At 52.9% G+C, this 17607-nt stretch overlaps 5 protein-coding genes across 5 annotated transcripts; 1 reads left to right on the forward strand and 4 right to left on the reverse strand.

Annotated features, from left to right (window-relative positions):
- UMAG_10544 (uncharacterized protein) lies at window positions 1-1790 on the reverse strand (the record flags this gene model as incomplete). The annotated part of the gene is made up of 5 exons (XM_011393843.1): window positions 1-1006; window positions 1084-1140; window positions 1225-1403; window positions 1495-1589; window positions 1679-1790. 5 exons carry the CDS (start codon window positions 1788-1790, stop codon window positions 1-3), a joined length of 1449 nt encoding a protein of 482 aa, XP_011392145.1.
- Window positions 1791-4402: 2612 nt separating this feature from the next.
- Window positions 4403-6210, reverse strand: UMAG_05247 (uncharacterized protein; the record flags this gene model as incomplete). Its single annotated transcript, XM_011393670.1, has 2 exons — window positions 4403-5726; window positions 5855-6210. 2 exons carry the CDS (start codon window positions 6208-6210, stop codon window positions 4403-4405), a joined length of 1680 nt encoding a protein of 559 aa, XP_011391972.1.
- A 2189-nt stretch (window positions 6211-8399) lies between these two features.
- UMAG_05248 (uncharacterized protein) lies at window positions 8400-10145 on the forward strand (the record flags this gene model as incomplete). Its single annotated transcript, XM_011393671.1, has 1 exon — window positions 8400-10145. The coding sequence occupies one exon, from the start codon at window positions 8400-8402 to the stop codon at window positions 10143-10145; it is 1746 nt and encodes a 581-aa protein (XP_011391973.1).
- Window positions 10146-10608: 463 nt separating this feature from the next.
- UMAG_05249 (uncharacterized protein) lies at window positions 10609-12087 on the reverse strand (the record flags this gene model as incomplete). Its single annotated transcript, XM_011393672.1, has 1 exon — window positions 10609-12087. The coding sequence occupies one exon, from the start codon at window positions 12085-12087 to the stop codon at window positions 10609-10611; it is 1479 nt and encodes a 492-aa protein (XP_011391974.1).
- Window positions 12088-13308: 1221 nt separating this feature from the next.
- UMAG_12300 (uncharacterized protein) lies at window positions 13309-16035 on the reverse strand (the record flags this gene model as incomplete). The annotated part of the gene is made up of 3 exons (XM_011393865.1): window positions 13309-13456; window positions 13575-14761; window positions 14896-16035. 3 exons carry the CDS (start codon window positions 16033-16035, stop codon window positions 13309-13311), a joined length of 2475 nt encoding a protein of 824 aa, XP_011392167.1.
- Window positions 16036-17607: the final 1572 nt, after the last annotated feature.

The raw sequence follows: 17607 nt of genomic DNA on the forward strand, positions 1-17607 counted from the left end.
TCAGCCCCACCAACCACTTGACCGATGCACCAAGCTCGGCATTGATGAATGAGTAACAGCGTCCAGCGACTGTCTGCTTCCGACAAGGTTGTTGCTTCCTGTGTCAACGCCGTTGGGGCTGCTGAAGTTATTGGGAGCATAATTAGGACATATCCATGCTTGAGAAAGGCACGCGTCCGTCCAGTTGCGCATGCTCGAGTCAAATACGTTTCCGGTATAGTTTTGGGCGCTGACCATGGGCGCGAAGTCGGCCGCTGCTGCAGTCGTGGATACTATTGCGGTTGGCGATACCGATGAATCGGCACTCAGTGTTGTTGATGTGGTCGTGGGTGTGGACATTGCTTCGCAGTTAGAGAGCCCTAGCACATCGGACCATGCTTTCTCACCGACCTGGGTTGTGCTGGTGTTCGAGACACCTAGCATGCTCGTATCGCACATGCCTGCAGCATCACTATTGCTGTTGAAGACACTAGTAAGCCAATGGGTTAAGAACAAACCATCGTCTCGAGTGGCAGAATCCGTTGGTTGCGGCGATTGATCCTGATTTAGGGTATGCGAGACTGAAACAATAGTTTCTGCAAGCTGCATGAGGGTACCACGTGCATGTTCGTTGGTCATCATCTGCTGGACCATCGCCAGCATCGGCTCCTCGCGTTTTTGTACTCCTTGATTGAGGAAAATCGACGAGGTGGATCCAGCTGCTAGATCTTCACCGCCACTAATGCAGCTGCTGAAGATGCTGCTACTGCTCGCCCTTCTGCTTGTGGATGCCAAACTTGACGCGCTGCCTGCGACATCTAGCACTTTGCCCTCATCCGTCAGTGATGGCAACAATGAAGGGCCTGCTGCGTCGCGATTGCACACCAACTTGAGCGTTTCGATTTCGGTCTCGTGCCGCTTATCTGCACTCAGCCGTCGGATAATGCGATGATATCTGTTGCGGCATTCGGCGTTGGTGAACATGGGGAGCCACTGTCTACGTACCTCTGCCCATCTCTTTCCATGCCTGAATCAACAGTGTCGAAAATTTGAAATAAGTACTGTGCTCGCATTCCCGCCATTATTCTTGGTAAAGAGACTCACCTGTTGACAAAATCGAGTAGGATACGGTCTCTTTCCTCGTTCCAGTCCGCACCAGAACTGAAGCATACAAAAGATTGAAGCCATCACTGCTCGTAAGCCAATGCATCCGATAAAAAGAGCAAGCGAGAGAGGCCTACTTACCTGAGCACGCGCCACCGGCTCGAACACTGGTCACCGGTTCGGGTTCCTACATATGTGGCGATCTTAGCCCATTGTCCCGGATAAATTTGCATTCCCTGTTGCAGGAGCTTGTCCTCCGATGGCGTCCAGCTGCCTCGAGAGATGCCGGGACACAAGCTGCTGCTCCAACGCTTGCGACACTGTTGACCACCCATAGAAATTCGGTGAGCATCAATGATACAGCCTTACCGGAGGAACCACCGCGAAAGTCTCGTAGTTGTTGGTACTCACGTCTTTGGCATTTCGCCTCTCAAAGTGTTGCGCGACGCTTACCCAGTTTACCTGTTTTTTAGCGCCATTCTTCTCTGTTGGTTTGCCGTTACATTCTGTGATTACCAGGCGTAGGAAATGTAGAATGTAAGCGAGTGACTCCAACGGGCACCTGTTTACCGCACCTGAGGTTGCGACGACCTACTCTGCATCAGTTTTGTTAGAAGCGCATCTTCGCTAGGTGTCCAGCTGCCCTTTCTGTGTAGCCTGTCCGTTGAGGACGGAATGGTGTCGAAGTTGCTATCCAAGCAAGCCATGTTTGTTTGGTTATGCTGGGTAAATGAGAAGGACCAAGAGGTGGTTGGGCGTCAAGCAGCAAGGATAGAAACTTTGGACAAAAGCGAGTGTACTAAAGCTTTTTTGAAGCCAGACGACCAGATAAACGACTCACTTGTGAAATCTAGCCAGTAGCCTGTACAGTGAACTGTTCATGATTCCAACACTATCGAGCAGTAGCTCTCCTAACCTCAGGAAGATATGAATTGTGCAGCGGAACAAGTCGTATCTGGTGTGGAGGGCTAAGTGGACAGGACTCGAACAATTAACCGCAGAAGCCTAGTCCACTGCGATACAAGGCAAGCGAAACGTGTGCTGTGTTTGAACCAGCTGATAGGCACGATGAGCTGACGCAATTCTGGCCAGCTGATGTTGAAAGCAGGGTTGAAGAGTCAGGCACAATCAGGAACGTTTCAACGTTGCACCAAGCAAAGACGACATGATTGGCGAGTGGCACGTTGCGTTGGCGCCTTCTTGGCAGACAAAGCATATCACCACGTTATGATAGAACTTACTATATCGGCAACTGCATGACTTGCTCCTTTGTGTTGTCTGGGAACTGACGTCGATCCAAGTTGACAGCCGAGCTGTGCGCTGAGCGCGCCGCCGATGTCTAGCGCGCTTTCCGTCAACCGAACCGTGAGAAAAAAAAATCAAAAAATCAAAAATCAAAATTGGGGGAAGGAGGATTGGTCCGACCTCAATTTTTTTTTCCCCCAAGATAATGATTTATGCTGCACATTTTCGTAGACTTTAGTAAACTTGGTTTTAGCGTTGCTGAAAAGCAATTCGCTTGCAAGCGAGCGTGATAATGTCCAATAGATAAAGAAAGGGACTGTGTTGAAGTGCGAGTGAGAATCGGCCAGGCTGAGGAGTCGAGACTCAATGAGGCACAGAAGGCACAGGTACGGATAACCCTACTTTCCGTCGGAGCATATATTGACAGAACCGCTGGTTGGGTCGGCGTACTCGGTAAGCTTTAGTGTCTCCACCAACCGAGTCAATGTAAGGAGCTAAAAATACAATTGCTTCCGACACCCGGGCCAGAGCAACAACCAAGCTGATAGCGCGGGTCGTGACTGTCCCGACGTCTTCCGCGAGCCTGCCCTTAGGGTGGGGGTCGCGAAGTCTAACGTATCTTTAGTGCACTACTATACGGTGTTCCTTTCGCGATGGGGGACTTCTGGACAGATCAGCGTGGACGTCGAACCGACTAGTGTTCGCTCGGCCCTTTCCGAAGACGATCCGAGTTGTTGCCAGATATGCGGATACCGGAAATGCGGATAGAGAATCAATAACGGAAGCCTCTAAGCGAGCGGCTTTGGTGTCGATACCGCGGACGAAGGTTGACGACTTCGGATGTGAAATGACGACATTCACAGGTCGACACGATAGATAACTGGTTGCATGTGAAAGGGAAGGTGCGAGATGTGGGAGATTTCACACGTGAACTGTTGCATCAACGCTTGAAGTCGTGAATCGTGAGTGTCTCCGGCATCTGAAGTTCGAGAGGGAAAAAGGGAAACACGAAACAGATTTTGAAGATCGGGGATCCAAGTAGATCAGACTTGGTCCTGAGTAAGATCCACGAATACCCTCTTTTCGAATAATCTCCTTTGCTGAATGTAGTTTATATTTATTATAATAGCTGCGCTTGAAGCTTAACCATACGTGATTGTACCAAAAAGAAGTCTAGACTACCGATCGGACTTGGGTTGTAATCTTCAACTGCTGCACGCTGGGAGACGCAATGAAAGAATATCATAGACTAGACACAAAATGCTCGACGGCGGTGCACTGTGCGCCACGGCGCTCTCTGTCCGACAAGCGTGAAGGGTGCTTTCTGAGTCAGTAGATCCGTGAATAGAGAAACTCGTTACTCCGTTACTTGTGACTGCTGATTCTGCCGGACCATGTGCATGATTCGCGATTCTCGAACCTCGTTCCTGGTGCGTCACGCCTGTCCAAGACCGCTGTTAATACTCCAAGACGCACTCGTTCATTTGCATCAGCATTACAATCAATGGTCGGCATCACGGCCCTATTCATCTGATCCAACTAATCGTATCAAAGTTGTCATCGAGCAAAGTTCGTCTACTGCGCGACATTTCGTTGCTTGGATGTCGCATCGCCAAGCATTAGCTGGCTAGTACTTCATGAAATGCTTCCGTCGAAGGAGCAAGATTGAAAGCCGCACGTATACTGTTTGTTCAGCGCAATCTCAAGCCTCGTTATGAACGCCCTTGCTATGGTTAGGTTTCAAACATGAAATCATTCCCTGTGTCGCCTCTTCATCATTGAGCAGGTTTTCATTACTGGCGGTAACTACGTCAAAAAAGAACATCACATCACGGCCATCACATTACAGCTGTATCTCCACTAAACCTGTCATCTTGTCGAGTCGAACAAGTGCTATCTCGCTGCCAAGTGCATTAACCGCTGCAATGCTTTGACGATGCTTCGAAGAGCATCTTACAGATTAAGCTGGTGATCGAGTCTCTTGATCAGGAGGGTCGAGACATGAAACAAACATCACCAGGTGGGTCTGCCTCGATTGACCGGGTAAGCCATAGCTGACAGAAAGTGATCGTTATCACATGCGCGAGACTCCGCCGAAACCAGGGTTGCCCTGAATCTTTTCTTGGGCAAAGATCTCTAGGCAGAAGCCGACGACATCGCGTGTAGAGCGAGGATCGATTATGCCGTCATCCAACAGGCGGCTAGAGGAATAGTAAGAGTCAGACTCAGTAGAAACCTTCTCAAACATTGCCTCGCGGCGCTTTTGCTGTCGAACCTCGTCGATGGGCTTGGCGCTACGGCTGAGAATCTCGCGCTCCACCATGTCCACTACGCCTGCCAGCGCGTCGGGTCCCATGACCGAGGTACGTCCCTGAGGCCAGGTGAACAGGAAGCGTGGGTCGTACGCGCGCCCGCACATGGCGCAATTGCCTGCACCATAGCTAGAGCCTACGATGATGGAAATGTGGGGAACGCGTGAGTTGGCAACCGCGTTAATCAGCAGAGATCCGTACTTGATACTTCCCGCAGCTTCAAACTCGCGCCCTACCATGAAGCCCGAGATGTTGTGCAAAAATAACAGAGGGACATTGTTGTTGTTGGCCAAACGGATGAACTGAGTCGTCTTCTGTGCGTCGGAGGGATTCAACACCCCGTTATTTCCGATGATACCCACCGGATGACCCGCAACATAGGCAAAGCCAGTCACAGTGTTGGCGCCATACAGAGGCTTGAAGGCGTTGAAGCGACTGCCATCGGTGATGCGTGCGATCAGCTGCTCGATACGCCAGGGCTTCTTGATGTTGGCCTGAGCCACGTCTAGAAGCGAGTCCATCGAGTATAGCGGCTCCAGACTCTGCCACTGTGGTGTGAGAAGCGCCTCGGGACGCGAAATGCGTGAAGCCCAGTTGAGAGATGCAACCCAGTAGCGCGCTTCGGTGATAGCCTCAACCTCATTGTTGACCAAGCAATCGGCCACGCCCGACACAGTGGCGTGTTTCTCTGCACCACCCAGCTCCTCAGCGGTACTTTCCTCTCCTGTCGCCATCTTGACCAAAGGCGGTCCGCCTAGGAAGAGTTGCGCCTGATCACGGATCATGATGGTCATGTCCGACATACCTGGCGTATAGGCACCCGCAGCGGGGCACTGGCCAAATACGACCGAGCATGTCGGGATTCCATCTTGGGAACGCGTCGCTAGATCGTAGAACTGGCGTGCGCCGTGATGGAACTCGAATTGCTGTTGCAAGTTCGCGCCTGCGCTATGTACTAGGAACACAATCGGCAGTCGATTCTCATGTGCGATCTGGCCCAGGCGCTGAATCTTTGCAATCTGTGCCCTGTTAGCTGAGGCGCCTTGTAGCGTGGGGATATGGGCGATGCACATGGTTAGAGTGTTGCTGAGCGATGAGAAAATCCAAAGTGGGACGTAAATCAAGTCAAGATTAATCCACACGACTTATGTGTTAGCTTGCTAGTCACTGATCGCAGTCATGAGTCGCAAAGTCAACATTATGGAGCTACTTACCTGACGAGGCCAATGCCACCGACTACGCTACCCGAGGGCGTACAGTCCTTTTGTTCGTAGCCAGCAAAGGTACAGAGCTGTAGAAAGGGGGAATCTTGATCCAGCAGCAGCGCAATACGGTCGCGCGCCAATAGCATGCCACGGCTGAGGTGGAGCAGCTGGGTCTTTCCACTGCCCTGATTTAGCACGGATTGCGTACGCTCGTTTAGCTCACGAATCAATGCTTCGTTCGCCGCACGATTCGCCTCCACTTCAGGGTCTGTCACCAGCGGGGGCAACTCCAGTACTGGAAGCCTCAACGCAGGGTGGGCTGGCTTGAGCGGTACTTCCGGCGTCTGAAGCGCATTGGTTGACATGATGACACGTTTGATAGTGAGGCCAAGATTAGAGGGAGGAGATGATGCGTGCAGGTAGGGTGGTGGTCGCAACAGTGACTGTCGAGGAGAAAAGACGGTTCGAGCTGTCCAAAATGGGCTTGGAGGAGAGAGGCAGAACTTATAGGGAACCAAGCAAGACGATGAGCTAGAGGCAGCTCTAGCCTTGGTGTCACAACGCTACCTGGCTTCCTGGAATAAGAAATCACGAAAGCCTAGGCTCAATAGCTCTGAGCTTCTCGTTCTGTGTCACAAGTGTAGCTATCAGTGATACATCGTTGCTTTGTCAACCTTCCTGCCTGCTTCTCGTACAGTTCTGTTTTGAACATATCTTCGGTCTCCTCTCCTTTCACGAGTTAAAATGAGGTGTAAGCGTCAACGTTTCAACAGCCTGGCAGACAGACGTTCGTGAATGGCTGACGCTGGTTCGCACCATTAGCAGAAGCACTGCTTGGTGCCACTGACGGTGCAGTAAGAGCAGCAGCCGCATTTAGCTGGCTCGCTTGGGCTTTCAACAGAAGCTAATTGATATGCCTTGCCCTGAATCTGAGTCACCTCCGAAGGCAGCCCCTGCTCCAGAGGAGGAGGAAGCAGCAGTCGAGCACCCAAAGAAGATGACATTGGTATCACAATTTCAATCACGCAGGCACTAGCATGATAGCAGTTGCGTGCACGCCCTAGCGCATTAGCGGTATCTAGCCGGGGTCCACGCTGACCCTAGTCAAGGAACGCTTGCGTGTAAAGAGTCGACCTCTTCCTGGCCATTGTTTTCTCCGCGTCACGCGTGCCAGGTTGCGCTGTGCGGTGACGACTAGTTAGAGGGTCGGATCGCCATGAGGAAGCAGCAGTACCGCTTGCTTATGGCCGCTCGCAATGTGCGTATGAAAGAGTAGCGCCATCGTTTCAGCTGATCAGAGTGCGAATGACTGCGGCAGCACGTGTCCAAGACGCTCTTAATAGTAGCCTCTTGTCCACTCGCTTCTTGCAACAAGTCCAGATAGGTTTTGCTTATGTTATCAATTCTTCACGGAACAGGGCGGAGCAAAGCTATTGGGAGCAGATGCGACATCTAGTTCCATACTGCGTAGCGTGACTACCATGTATGTGTGACTCTGTGACTGTGCTGCACGCTGCGGAAGCAACCTGAGCAAAGCGTGAAGGTTCGGAGAGTGCTACGACGTAAAATTGTGAAAACATGCGAAATAAAACTTGAGCCGACCCTGCGTGACACGGTTCCCACCCTACACCAATTTTCGCACTCACACAGTTGTGAGTGTTATTGCGCATATCCGCCGAACAAGCAACAAAAAGCATTCACAATTATTTCTTTCCGTTATGCCGATGATTCTCGTCTGGACGTCACAAATCATCTCGATCACTGAAACAGCAAAGCGATCTTATACCGTTCTATTGTGCTGTACTGTAATGTAGCTACTCTCTGTCGAGCAGACAAGACAATGAAATCATAATCAAGTTCAAACTCACGCTGGGATGTCAATCATGCATAATTCTAAAATTTTCTCCGCGGTCGTTGTTCACACTCGACAAACTTCGTCTACTCTTTTTTTATTTCCTTTTTTTTATAATAAATACTTGCGTCAACTCGGTTGCCCAACGCGAATTTTCCGAACCGAGCAGGTTTAGTGCTCGCTAAGCCTTAAGCCTTGCGTACTAACCCTGATTGCGCAGAAGTAAGCCAAGCGGAAGCACCCACCAATAACACACTTGCCTGCTCGCGGCCGCGATAGCATGCCCAGACGGTGTGATACGTCGAGTAGCGACCCTTGCTCAGGCATTTGTGGCCTTGCAAAAGGCAATCACATCGCTATGAGCGATAACAACCAAAGCTAGCTGAAACATGAACAGAAGGAAATCCGTCTCTTCACTCTACTTTGCAACCACCCCTCACAGCATCAACCGATGCATCGGGCGATTGTTTACAACCGGACATACATAGCATCTCAATTCGGCCTTGTGGTCCGAATACCAGACTTGCCTGCTCCTGGACCACGCCTGGCTTCCGTCATGAAGAGCACAGTTAAGCTGGACGTATTGCTCCAACTACCACAACCTCTATAGAACTGGACTGCCAGCAAGCTCGACGTCTGTTCTTCCCGACCTTTGCTTGCTCTCCTTCGCACAGAAAATACCGACGACGAAAGGCTTGTAAGATGCAAAGTGGTACAGTGGCAAGCCAGCCCTATACTGTGGACCTGGCTGCGGGAAATGGTCAACTGGAGGCGAGTGGCGCCAAGGGGGCATCTTCATACGCTTCATCACAGACAGCCACTACACCAGACGTGCACAGCTACGAACCTTCCACTTCTGGAGTCGCAGAGATCAACACTCCCTTTGACCCGCAAAGTGATTGCGGTCTAGACAGAGATCGCCAAGCTTCTGATCTTGACGACGAACACAAGGCTGCCGCGGCGCCGGATGACCTCGAGGTTGCTGGTCATCAGGTCGCATCCAAAGTGGCTGACAGCAGCCTCGATGAGAAGTTGCCACCGCAGCTGGTGGGCTGGGAGGGCCCTGACGATCCTGACCATCCGCACAAGTGGTCTGTGGTCCTTCGTGTATACCTCACCTTTCTAGCATGCGTGGTGGTGCTGGCATCTACGTTCACCTCTTCGATCTCCTCTGGTATCGCTGAGAGTCTGATGAAGCACTACAGCTTCGGCAAAGAGGTCGCTGCACTCACCATCTCGGTCTTCGTCGCGGGTTATATCCTGGGACCCTGGTTGTGGGGTCCACTCTCGGAACGAATCGGTCGCCGCAAGGTATTTGCGGCTTCGCTGCTCATCTATACTGGCTGGAACGTGGGCTGCGCTCTGGCACCCAACACAGGTGCGCTACTGACGTTCCGCTTCCTCGCCGGCACCGCTGCCGCTGCGCCGCTGAGCAACTCAGGTGGTCTAATCGCCGACCTGTGGCCGACACGCGTTCGTGGTATCGCCACCGGTCTATACGCCTGTGCGCCCTTCGCCGGGCCCGCACTAAGCCCTATCGTCAGCGGCTTTATTCAGAGCTCGGGCGCCAATTTCCGATGGGCATTTTGGGTTTGCGCTATATTTTCCGGTGTCTGCTGGTTGCTAGTAGTTCTCACGCTCCCAGAGACATACGCGCCTGTGCTCCTCAAGCGCAAAGCGGACCAACTTCGTCGACAGACTGGCAGCGCAAGCTACTGCGCGCCGATAGAGCAGGCCAAACTGACACCGTCGACGTTTCTGCGAGATGTTCTGATCAAGCCGCTGATCATGTCAATTCAGGAGACAATGCTGCTCGCCTCGATCTTGTTTATGGCGTTTCTGTACGGTGTTGTCTACCTGCTCTTCGAAGCCTTGCCCATCGTGTTTGGCGAGGGCTACGGCTTCAGCGCAGGCGTTGTGGGCCTCATGTTTATTCCTTTCGCTCTAGGGGCGTGTGTTGGCGTGCTATTCTACATTGTTGTCTTTTTCCCTCGCTATGCCCACAAGGTCGACAATGCGCCGGGCAACCAGGTAGCACCAGAGGAACGTCTTCCTATGGCTATGCTTGGAGCACCTGTTCTGACCATCGGCTTCTTTTGGTTCGCGTGGACCAGCGACCCGAATATCAGCTTCTGGGCGCCCATGCTCTCCACTGCCCTGCTGGGCTTTGGCATCTTTTTTGTCTTCCAGGGGCTGTTCAACTTTATGATTGACGCCTACACCGTCAATGCAGCCTCGGCGTTGGCTGCCGGCGTGATTGTGCGCAGCTGCTTTGGCGCTGCATTTCCGCTTATCGCGAGACAATTGTATGCTCGGCTGGGCACCAAATGGGGGTCCAGCTTGCTCGGCTTTCTCGCGTTGGCTATGACGCCGATCCCATTCCTGCTGTATCACTACGGGCCTCGTCTCAGGGCCAGATCCCGAAGTGCCAAGCATACTGCCGCCTAGCTGCTCACTATAGACTTCTTACATACTTCCAATTTGCTCACATAGAAGCCATGCCTCTGCACATACCATCCGTATTGGCCATCAAATCTAAAAAATAAAATAAAAATTGGCGCGAAAGAATTAGGCCAACTTACTGTACATGCAGCCGATATTGGCCACTGAGTCACGAGTGTGTCACTGATTCATAATCAGGAAAGGTGAACATTCACGACTTTCCACGACTTGTGCGTTGCTTAATTGAGTTTCAGCGAGCTTGAGCATCGAGAAGTGGTTGCTGGAAGGATTATGAGTCGCGAGTGACAGATGTTTGCCTCGGCCGTTCCACAATATCATCTTAGCGCCTCTCATATTTGAGAGTTTGCGTGGATGAATCAGTAGGATCACTAGTGGAGATGGGCTAACTATGTACATGGTGAGGGGCAGGATGAATATGTAGGTCGCAAGCCGATCTGATTACTACGTGCTACGAGGTACGGAACTGGTTCCAAGAAAATGGTACAGCACCGGCGGGTTGAGCACCGCGTTTGAAGTGGGGCCTGATATGCTCGAAGCCGATACGGACACCAAGATAGGTGGTATTGCCGTTTGGACCCGAGATGGAGCTGAGTTTATCGGAAGCAGCGTTGTGGTCGATAGGTGAGAGATGCTCCACCTCTTTAGTGTCAAACGATCCGAGATCCTGCACCCACATGACGACGCTGGCGAGGTTGAGACTGACTACGTAGCTGCCACCTTCCTTGGCGCGGCGCAAAAGGGCGCTCAGTGCACCGGCAAAGCCCAAGATGCCTGCCAGATAATCGTTTAGCAGGTAAGTGGGGGGTAAGCGAGGAGAGGCAAAGCCGCCTTCTTCAGCAGAGAACCCGGTAGCGGTACAAGCCAGCTGATCAAATCCGCCGCGGGTGGCCCAGGGCCCGATGCGCCCCCAGCCGGTGATGTCAACGAAAATGATGCCGGGTTTGAGTTTTGCCAGATCCTTGGCCGAGTAGCCCTTGAGCTCAAGGGAACGATAGTTGCATACGTAAATATCGGCGTCGGAGATGACGTCTGCAAATGCTTTGCGCCCCTCTTCTTCGTTGAGATCGCAGAAGGCATTGAGCTTGCCCAGACCAGTCTCGTTAAGCATAGCGGCCGAGTCGGGATAGTCTGGCGAGGACATGTGGAGCACATCGGCACCAAACTCGGCAGCCAGACGGCTGACGATGGGCGCAGCAATCACATGACCGTTGTCTAGCAAGCGGATGTGCTCGAGAGGCAGCGAGGCGTTGTCCTTTTCTGGATCGGGCTGCGACAAGGGGGTGAGTGGAATTGGCTCACTCTCGTCGATTTTAGTGACTGAAATGAGTTCCTGCTGCAGAAGCGCCTTGCCTTGCGGGTGCTCGCGCCACTCTTGACGTGTGCGCAGCGCAATAGCACAGCCATGCGACTGGTTGATGGCATCTTCGAGCTCAAATGCATTCCATTGAGCAATGTTCTTGGCATAATCCTTCTTTTCAGGAGGGCACTGGAGCACCTGACACGCGGCGTCGCGGAGGCGCGGATAAGTGAGCAGCAGGAACACATGGCGGCCATCCTTTGTGGGATAAAAGTCGCTGTTATGGAAGAGCTTAGGATCCTCGAACAGGCGGAGAAGGTTCACGCCGTTGAGCTTAGTATAGAAGGCGGCAGTGAGCTGCATGATGGCCTCGTCAACCGAGACACTGACCTTGTCTAGCGCCGAGCCGCGCGAATGGGCCACTTGGGATACAGCAATGCCCGCCAAGGCTAGAGCGGCCGCGCAGGCGTCGCCAATGCGGTGAGTGGAAGGCACCACAGGATCATGCCCATTGATTGTAGCAGTATGAGCCGAGGTGTCGAGACCGATTTGCTTACCGAGCTCTTGGAGGATGCTCTCCGTGCTCGGAAAAGCGTCCGAGGCGTGCGCTGACCCGGTGGATGTGGTCATGATGGTGAATCTGGGGGCTCTGTAGAAACTTGCGACTGGGATGCGTGGTGATGGTGGTGAGCAAGATCGTGTAATGACCAGTTGGGCACTCAATGGCAGTTGAAAGCAATGTTGGCTGGAGCGCAGTTACGTAGTGATGTACACTGGACGAGGTGGAATTGGCAAAGGTGCGATCCTATTTATCACTCAAGTCATTGACTGACCTACGCCTCTTTCATGCTTGAAGCGAGGGATATGAAAGGGTCAGACAAAGGGACTGACGCAGAGAAACGTTCGCGACTTGGCCCCTCGCGGACTTGAACTCAGAAAGCTAGTTTGAAGGCTACAAGGGGCTCTCTGTAAACCATCCAGATATGAGAGAGGAAAAGGTCAACTGACGACGGTTCGGAGGCTTCGGCCGATGGATTCCGAGTATAGGCAAGAGGGCTGTTCTTGCTTTATAGCTGTCTTGACAGTCAAAGCACTGGGTGACGCGCCGAAGAGGGAGCCGCGAAGGGAACAGCTACGGCAGGCGACCTAGCGAGCTAGCGAGCGAGAAAATCAACACTGACGCAAAGCTGAACGGCAAGGCAAGCACTCTGTGACATTTTCCAGTCCAGTTGTGTATCGTGAATGCTGCAGGAAGCCAGCTGAGGATGTCGGCTAATTGTGAACAATAGAAGCGCACACCCATACTGTCCAGGATCTGCATTTTAGTGTGAGCGCAACGAGCCTCTTCCGACCTGCACTTACGACTCCGGTTCTTTTAACGAGCTGAGAAGTGGATCGTAGTACGATACTGACATAATTTATTGTAAGGTTAACCACGGACAAGGCACGAGAGCATTCTTGATTATTCACGATTTGTACAAGAAAGAAAATAGCAGGTACAACATGCCGTGTGCAGGATCGTGGATGTACGATGAGACTAAGTCTCTCTTGTCTCGGCGCAGATACCGCTCGTCGCTCTTGCTTCGTGATTTGTTATCCGTGATCGACTATTTTCATTCGCGATTGTTATAATAATAATCGTGAATTCGCGAATGCGTGGATTTGGCTTGGTGCGGCTTCTGCTCTTGCTAGTTACTGTCACTAAGCAAGAGCGACGAGCGGTATCTGCGCCGAGACAAGAGAGAATCGTCTTGTTCTGTTCACTCGTGAATTGTGCCGAACACTGCGCAGCGGACGACTCAGGTTACCGACGGGAAAAGCCACGCCGTGTACTGCCGCATCATGAAGTCCTTACTGTTGCTGTTGTTCCAATCCTACCTGGCAGAGAAGCTTGCCCTCGGGTACCGTGTCGCCATTCTGGACGTGCAGGTGCAGCTTCCCTGCAACCTGAGCTCGAATCGTCGTTTCGATTTTCATCGACTCACAGATCAGCAAAGCTCTGCGTGGCATAGGCAGTGCAAGGAAATAGGAGCGCAATCCCAATTAGAAAGTCAGTCTTTGATCCAATGCCAAATTACCCAAGTCAATCAATGCAGAAGCATGGTGCTCATACTCACTGTCCAGCTTCAACGTCGGCCTTATCTTCGACCAGGATTTTGAGGATTTTGGCTGGCATCGGGGTTACGTAGGCTGACTTGCTTGCGGTCGAGTCATCCGACGACTGGTTGGCAAGAGCGTAGGTGCGCATGCCGTGTCGTACTACTTTGATCGGTCCACAGAGCCTGGACGACCAGACCCAGGCGGTTTGTGCGCTGGTCTCGTGGTCCTGGAAGGAGTGGTCCGTCGCCAGAACATGGGTTGAGGTGATGCCATCAATCTCGAGCGAGAGCGTCGCAGTTGCCCAGCGCGCCCGTCCCGTGGCCAGATGAGATTTCGTTGTGGCGGGCAGAGACGATAGCTGCACTTGCGACGAAGTCAGCAGCGTGGAGCGCACGTGATGCATCTCACCCGGCTGAACGCCCAACTGCCACTCACCGTTGGTGCGTCCTTCCAGCCCGTTGCGCGTGGGTAGCGAGCTGTAGAACTTGGTCGATGCGCGACTCGCCTTAAGCTGCGCCGCCAGCGCCTTCGGCTGCGCCTTAGCGCTGTACTTTTCCTTGATGCGCTTCTCGGCCGCCTGTACTGCGTCAGTGGACTGGTTATGCCAGATCTTTAGCTCGTACTCGCCATTCGCGCCGTCGTACTCCACCATCACGTCCCACTGCTTGCCGCCATCGGGCAGAGAGACAACAAAGTTCTCCGTCTTGGACACGCTTCGATCGCACCCGTTGACCAGCCCAAAGCTCGATGGCAGACCGCTGCGCGATGGATACAGTTTGCTACGCAGCTCCTTGAATAGCTGGAACGCCGGAACAATTGCTGCTAAAGGCAGGGATGTCTCTTTTGGCCCCGTCGAAAGCGCCGAGGGAGCAAGCTGTTCGGGAAGACCCAGCAGCCAATCGAGGTTGTTGGGAATGAGCGAAGTGGTGTAAGTACCGTCGACAAAGCTCGGATGACGCAGACAGGAGCTCATAAAAGTCGTGTTGGTTGGCAGTCCGATCAGTACTGTCGTCTGCAACACCTGCAGCATCTTCTCTATCGCCTCGCGTCGTGTAGCCGCGTGCACAATTAGCTTGCCCAGCATTGCATCAAAGAAGATCGAGACTGACGTGCCGACGCGAATGCTCGTGTCGAAGCGCACTCCGGACTGGCCAAGGCAAAGCACCTCGAGCATCCTTACCACGCCCGTGCGTGGCGTAAAGTCCTGTTGATAATGGTGATAAGGCAGCACCGACAGGCGAGGGGTAAGGTGGTCAGTTATTTCGTCCGACCAGTGAATCGGCCAGTCGCCCTATCTTGCATTGTACTAGTCTATCAGTCGCGCAGTTGAATACTCACAGCACCAGGCTCCTCTGCGCAAACACGACACTCGATTGAGTGTCCAAAAGGCACTAGCTTGGCCACGGGCGCCAACTTGGAAAGATCGCCATCAGCACCGACGTATACACCGAGGCTGACTAGATCCAGTCCGCTACACATCTCCGTCACGGGATGTTCGACCTGCAAGCGCGTGTTGACCTCAAGGAAAAAGAATTCTTTTGTCTTGGGGTCGAAAATGTACTCGACCGTGCCTGCGCCTTGATAAGACAGCAGCGATCCGATGGTGACGGCCGACTTATGGATGCGCTTGCGAAGCTCCGGATCTGCCTCGCAGTCGACCGCAGGCGACTCTTCGATGATCTTCTGGTGACGACGCTGGACGGAACAGTCACGCTCGCCGAGCGCGTAGACATTGCCGTGATTGTCACCAAAGATCTGCACCTCGATGTGTTTGCCGCCCTCGATGTAGCGTTCGAACAGCAGTTCGGACGAGCCAAAGTTACGCTGGGCTTCGGAGCGTGCTCTTGCGATCTCAGAAGCCAGCTGATTTGGCTCGCGCACGATACGCATGCCTCTCCCGCCGCCACCAGACGATGCTTTGATCATGAGCGGATATCCGATCTTGCCTGCCATCTCGAGATTAATCTCGGCGGTACCGTGGTAGCCAGGAACAAGATGCGCATCATCGCCCAGCTTTTCCTGGAGCAGCTGCTTCGAACGGCTCTTTTCACCAATCGAGCGCATCACATCTCCGCGCGGGCCCAGAAAAGTGATCCGTCCTGTGGCGGCCACAGCGTCAGCAAAGTCGGCGTTCTCGGAGAGGTAGCCATAACCGGGGTGAATGGCATCACATTGGTGTGACAGTGCCACTTCGATCAGCTTCTTGATGTTGAGGTATGGGTTATCGTCGGTGGTCATGGGTCCCACATTGATCGCAGTTGTAGCGTGGGCTACAAACTCGGCCGAGGCGTCGACCTCAGTGTATACCACAACCGTCTCGACGTTCATCTGCTGGCAGGTGCGCACGATTCGCAGCGCAATCTCACCGCGATTGGCGACCATGACGCGACGGATGGGCTTGGGTCCATTGGGTGCGATGAACAGCGGGGTGCCCTGCACCGTGGGCGGGCTGGGAGGTAGCAGCTTGGACATAGTCATGGTCACCGTGATGGTGGTGTTGTCGTGATCGATGTGTTCGATATCTCCCCTTCAGTCAAATTGAGGATGATAGAAGCCACTTGGGAGACTGCTTGTGTTGATTAGCCGGTAGCGAGATGCCAGCAGCTGATATATGCTGAGGGCCGATAGGAAAGAGGAGGCTTCTGGAGAAAAGGTTGGACCAGGATCAAGGCGCCGCAACAAGACGGTATCCCGACCATAAAAGCAAACTTTGCTGCCGTATTAAGGCAGGCATTGGAAGAGGTTGAAAAGCGTGCTGTGTCCGACCATGTTTGGACGTAAGAGCAGCAGTAGCGCAGTGTGCTGGATCAACTTGCAGCAAAGTGATGTCCAGCGTAACGCATATGTGTGGAGCCATTGCGGATAGAATTGACCTGCTTGCACAGCGACGACTCGTCTGGCAGCCATCTAATGTCACATCGTGTGTTACTTGTTTTCACGAGCAGTCACCATCGCCTCCGCTTTCAGGAGAAAAGACCACGATGAAAATGAGTGAAGCTTCGTAGCACGGCAGCTGCAGAATGTCTCTCTGCCATGCGAAGTAGGGTTGACGGTGTGTAGTAGCCGGAACACTGCTGTGTTCCAAGCGGACTCAATTTGGAGCTAGCGTGCCAAGGACGTGCCATCGACACATGGCTTCCTTGCGAGCTAGCTGACCTGAGGAGATACAGTTCCTGAATGTGAAAGGTTGCCACTGACCAGAGGAGAGTTAAGCTTGGGCGGCAAAAGCGTGGTAAGCAAGCAAGTTTACACAGCCTGACAAGCGAAGTGGAGCTGCTGTACTACCGTCGATAGACCACCAATAGGTTGGCAGCCCAAGGCGTAAAACGTGGGATGAAGAAGACCTGCTTCACGCATTTACACCGCGTTACGCAGCGCTGTGATACAAGGAGATGGGTTCGCATCACTAAAAGCTAGAGTCGAGCACACTGAGATCATCTTCGTCGCCCTTGCGGGTCGGGTTTCCTCGCTGTTCTGGGCAAATTCGGGCGTTGATTACGTCCGATGCTGTACATACACAAGCTGTTTACTGATGGCAACCACTGCACCAAATTGATGTCTGGACGACTAATCGTGAATCAGACAGGGTCTGTAATCTTCAACTATCTTACTTGATCTAGGCATACGCAGACATACTTTATCGATATCGTCAACTTACTGTAGGCCTGTCCGGCGCACGGCGCGTGGAGGCCCTGCCTCTGTGCACGTGAATGGAGCGAAGCATGAATGGTGCGAGAACCAGGCTTTCATGGCTTGTCACCAAAACAAGCTTGCTGATCAGATCCGAATCGTAGGTGTGCTAGCTGGCTTCTCCTCGTTGTGTGGCACCAGCAGTGACGAGTCGGGAGTTTGAAAGGCGTAGCGAGCCAGACTGCGATCGACTTAGCGCCATTTTGGATTTGCTTAGCGAACTCGTGTGGATTTCGCGTGACGCGGTGCCGCAGTTTGGCGAGCTCTGGAGAGTGGTGAGGTGACCAGATGATTTCCGAATTAAAGCACGCGAGAACAGCTGATTGACAGTTGTGAGTTGTGAGTGTGATGCTTGATGTG

The sequence above is a fragment of the Mycosarcoma maydis genome, chromosome 19, assembly GCF_000328475.2.
Source record: "Mycosarcoma maydis chromosome 19, whole genome shotgun sequence".
Lineage (NCBI taxonomy): Eukaryota > Fungi > Basidiomycota > Ustilaginomycetes > Ustilaginales > Mycosarcoma > Mycosarcoma maydis.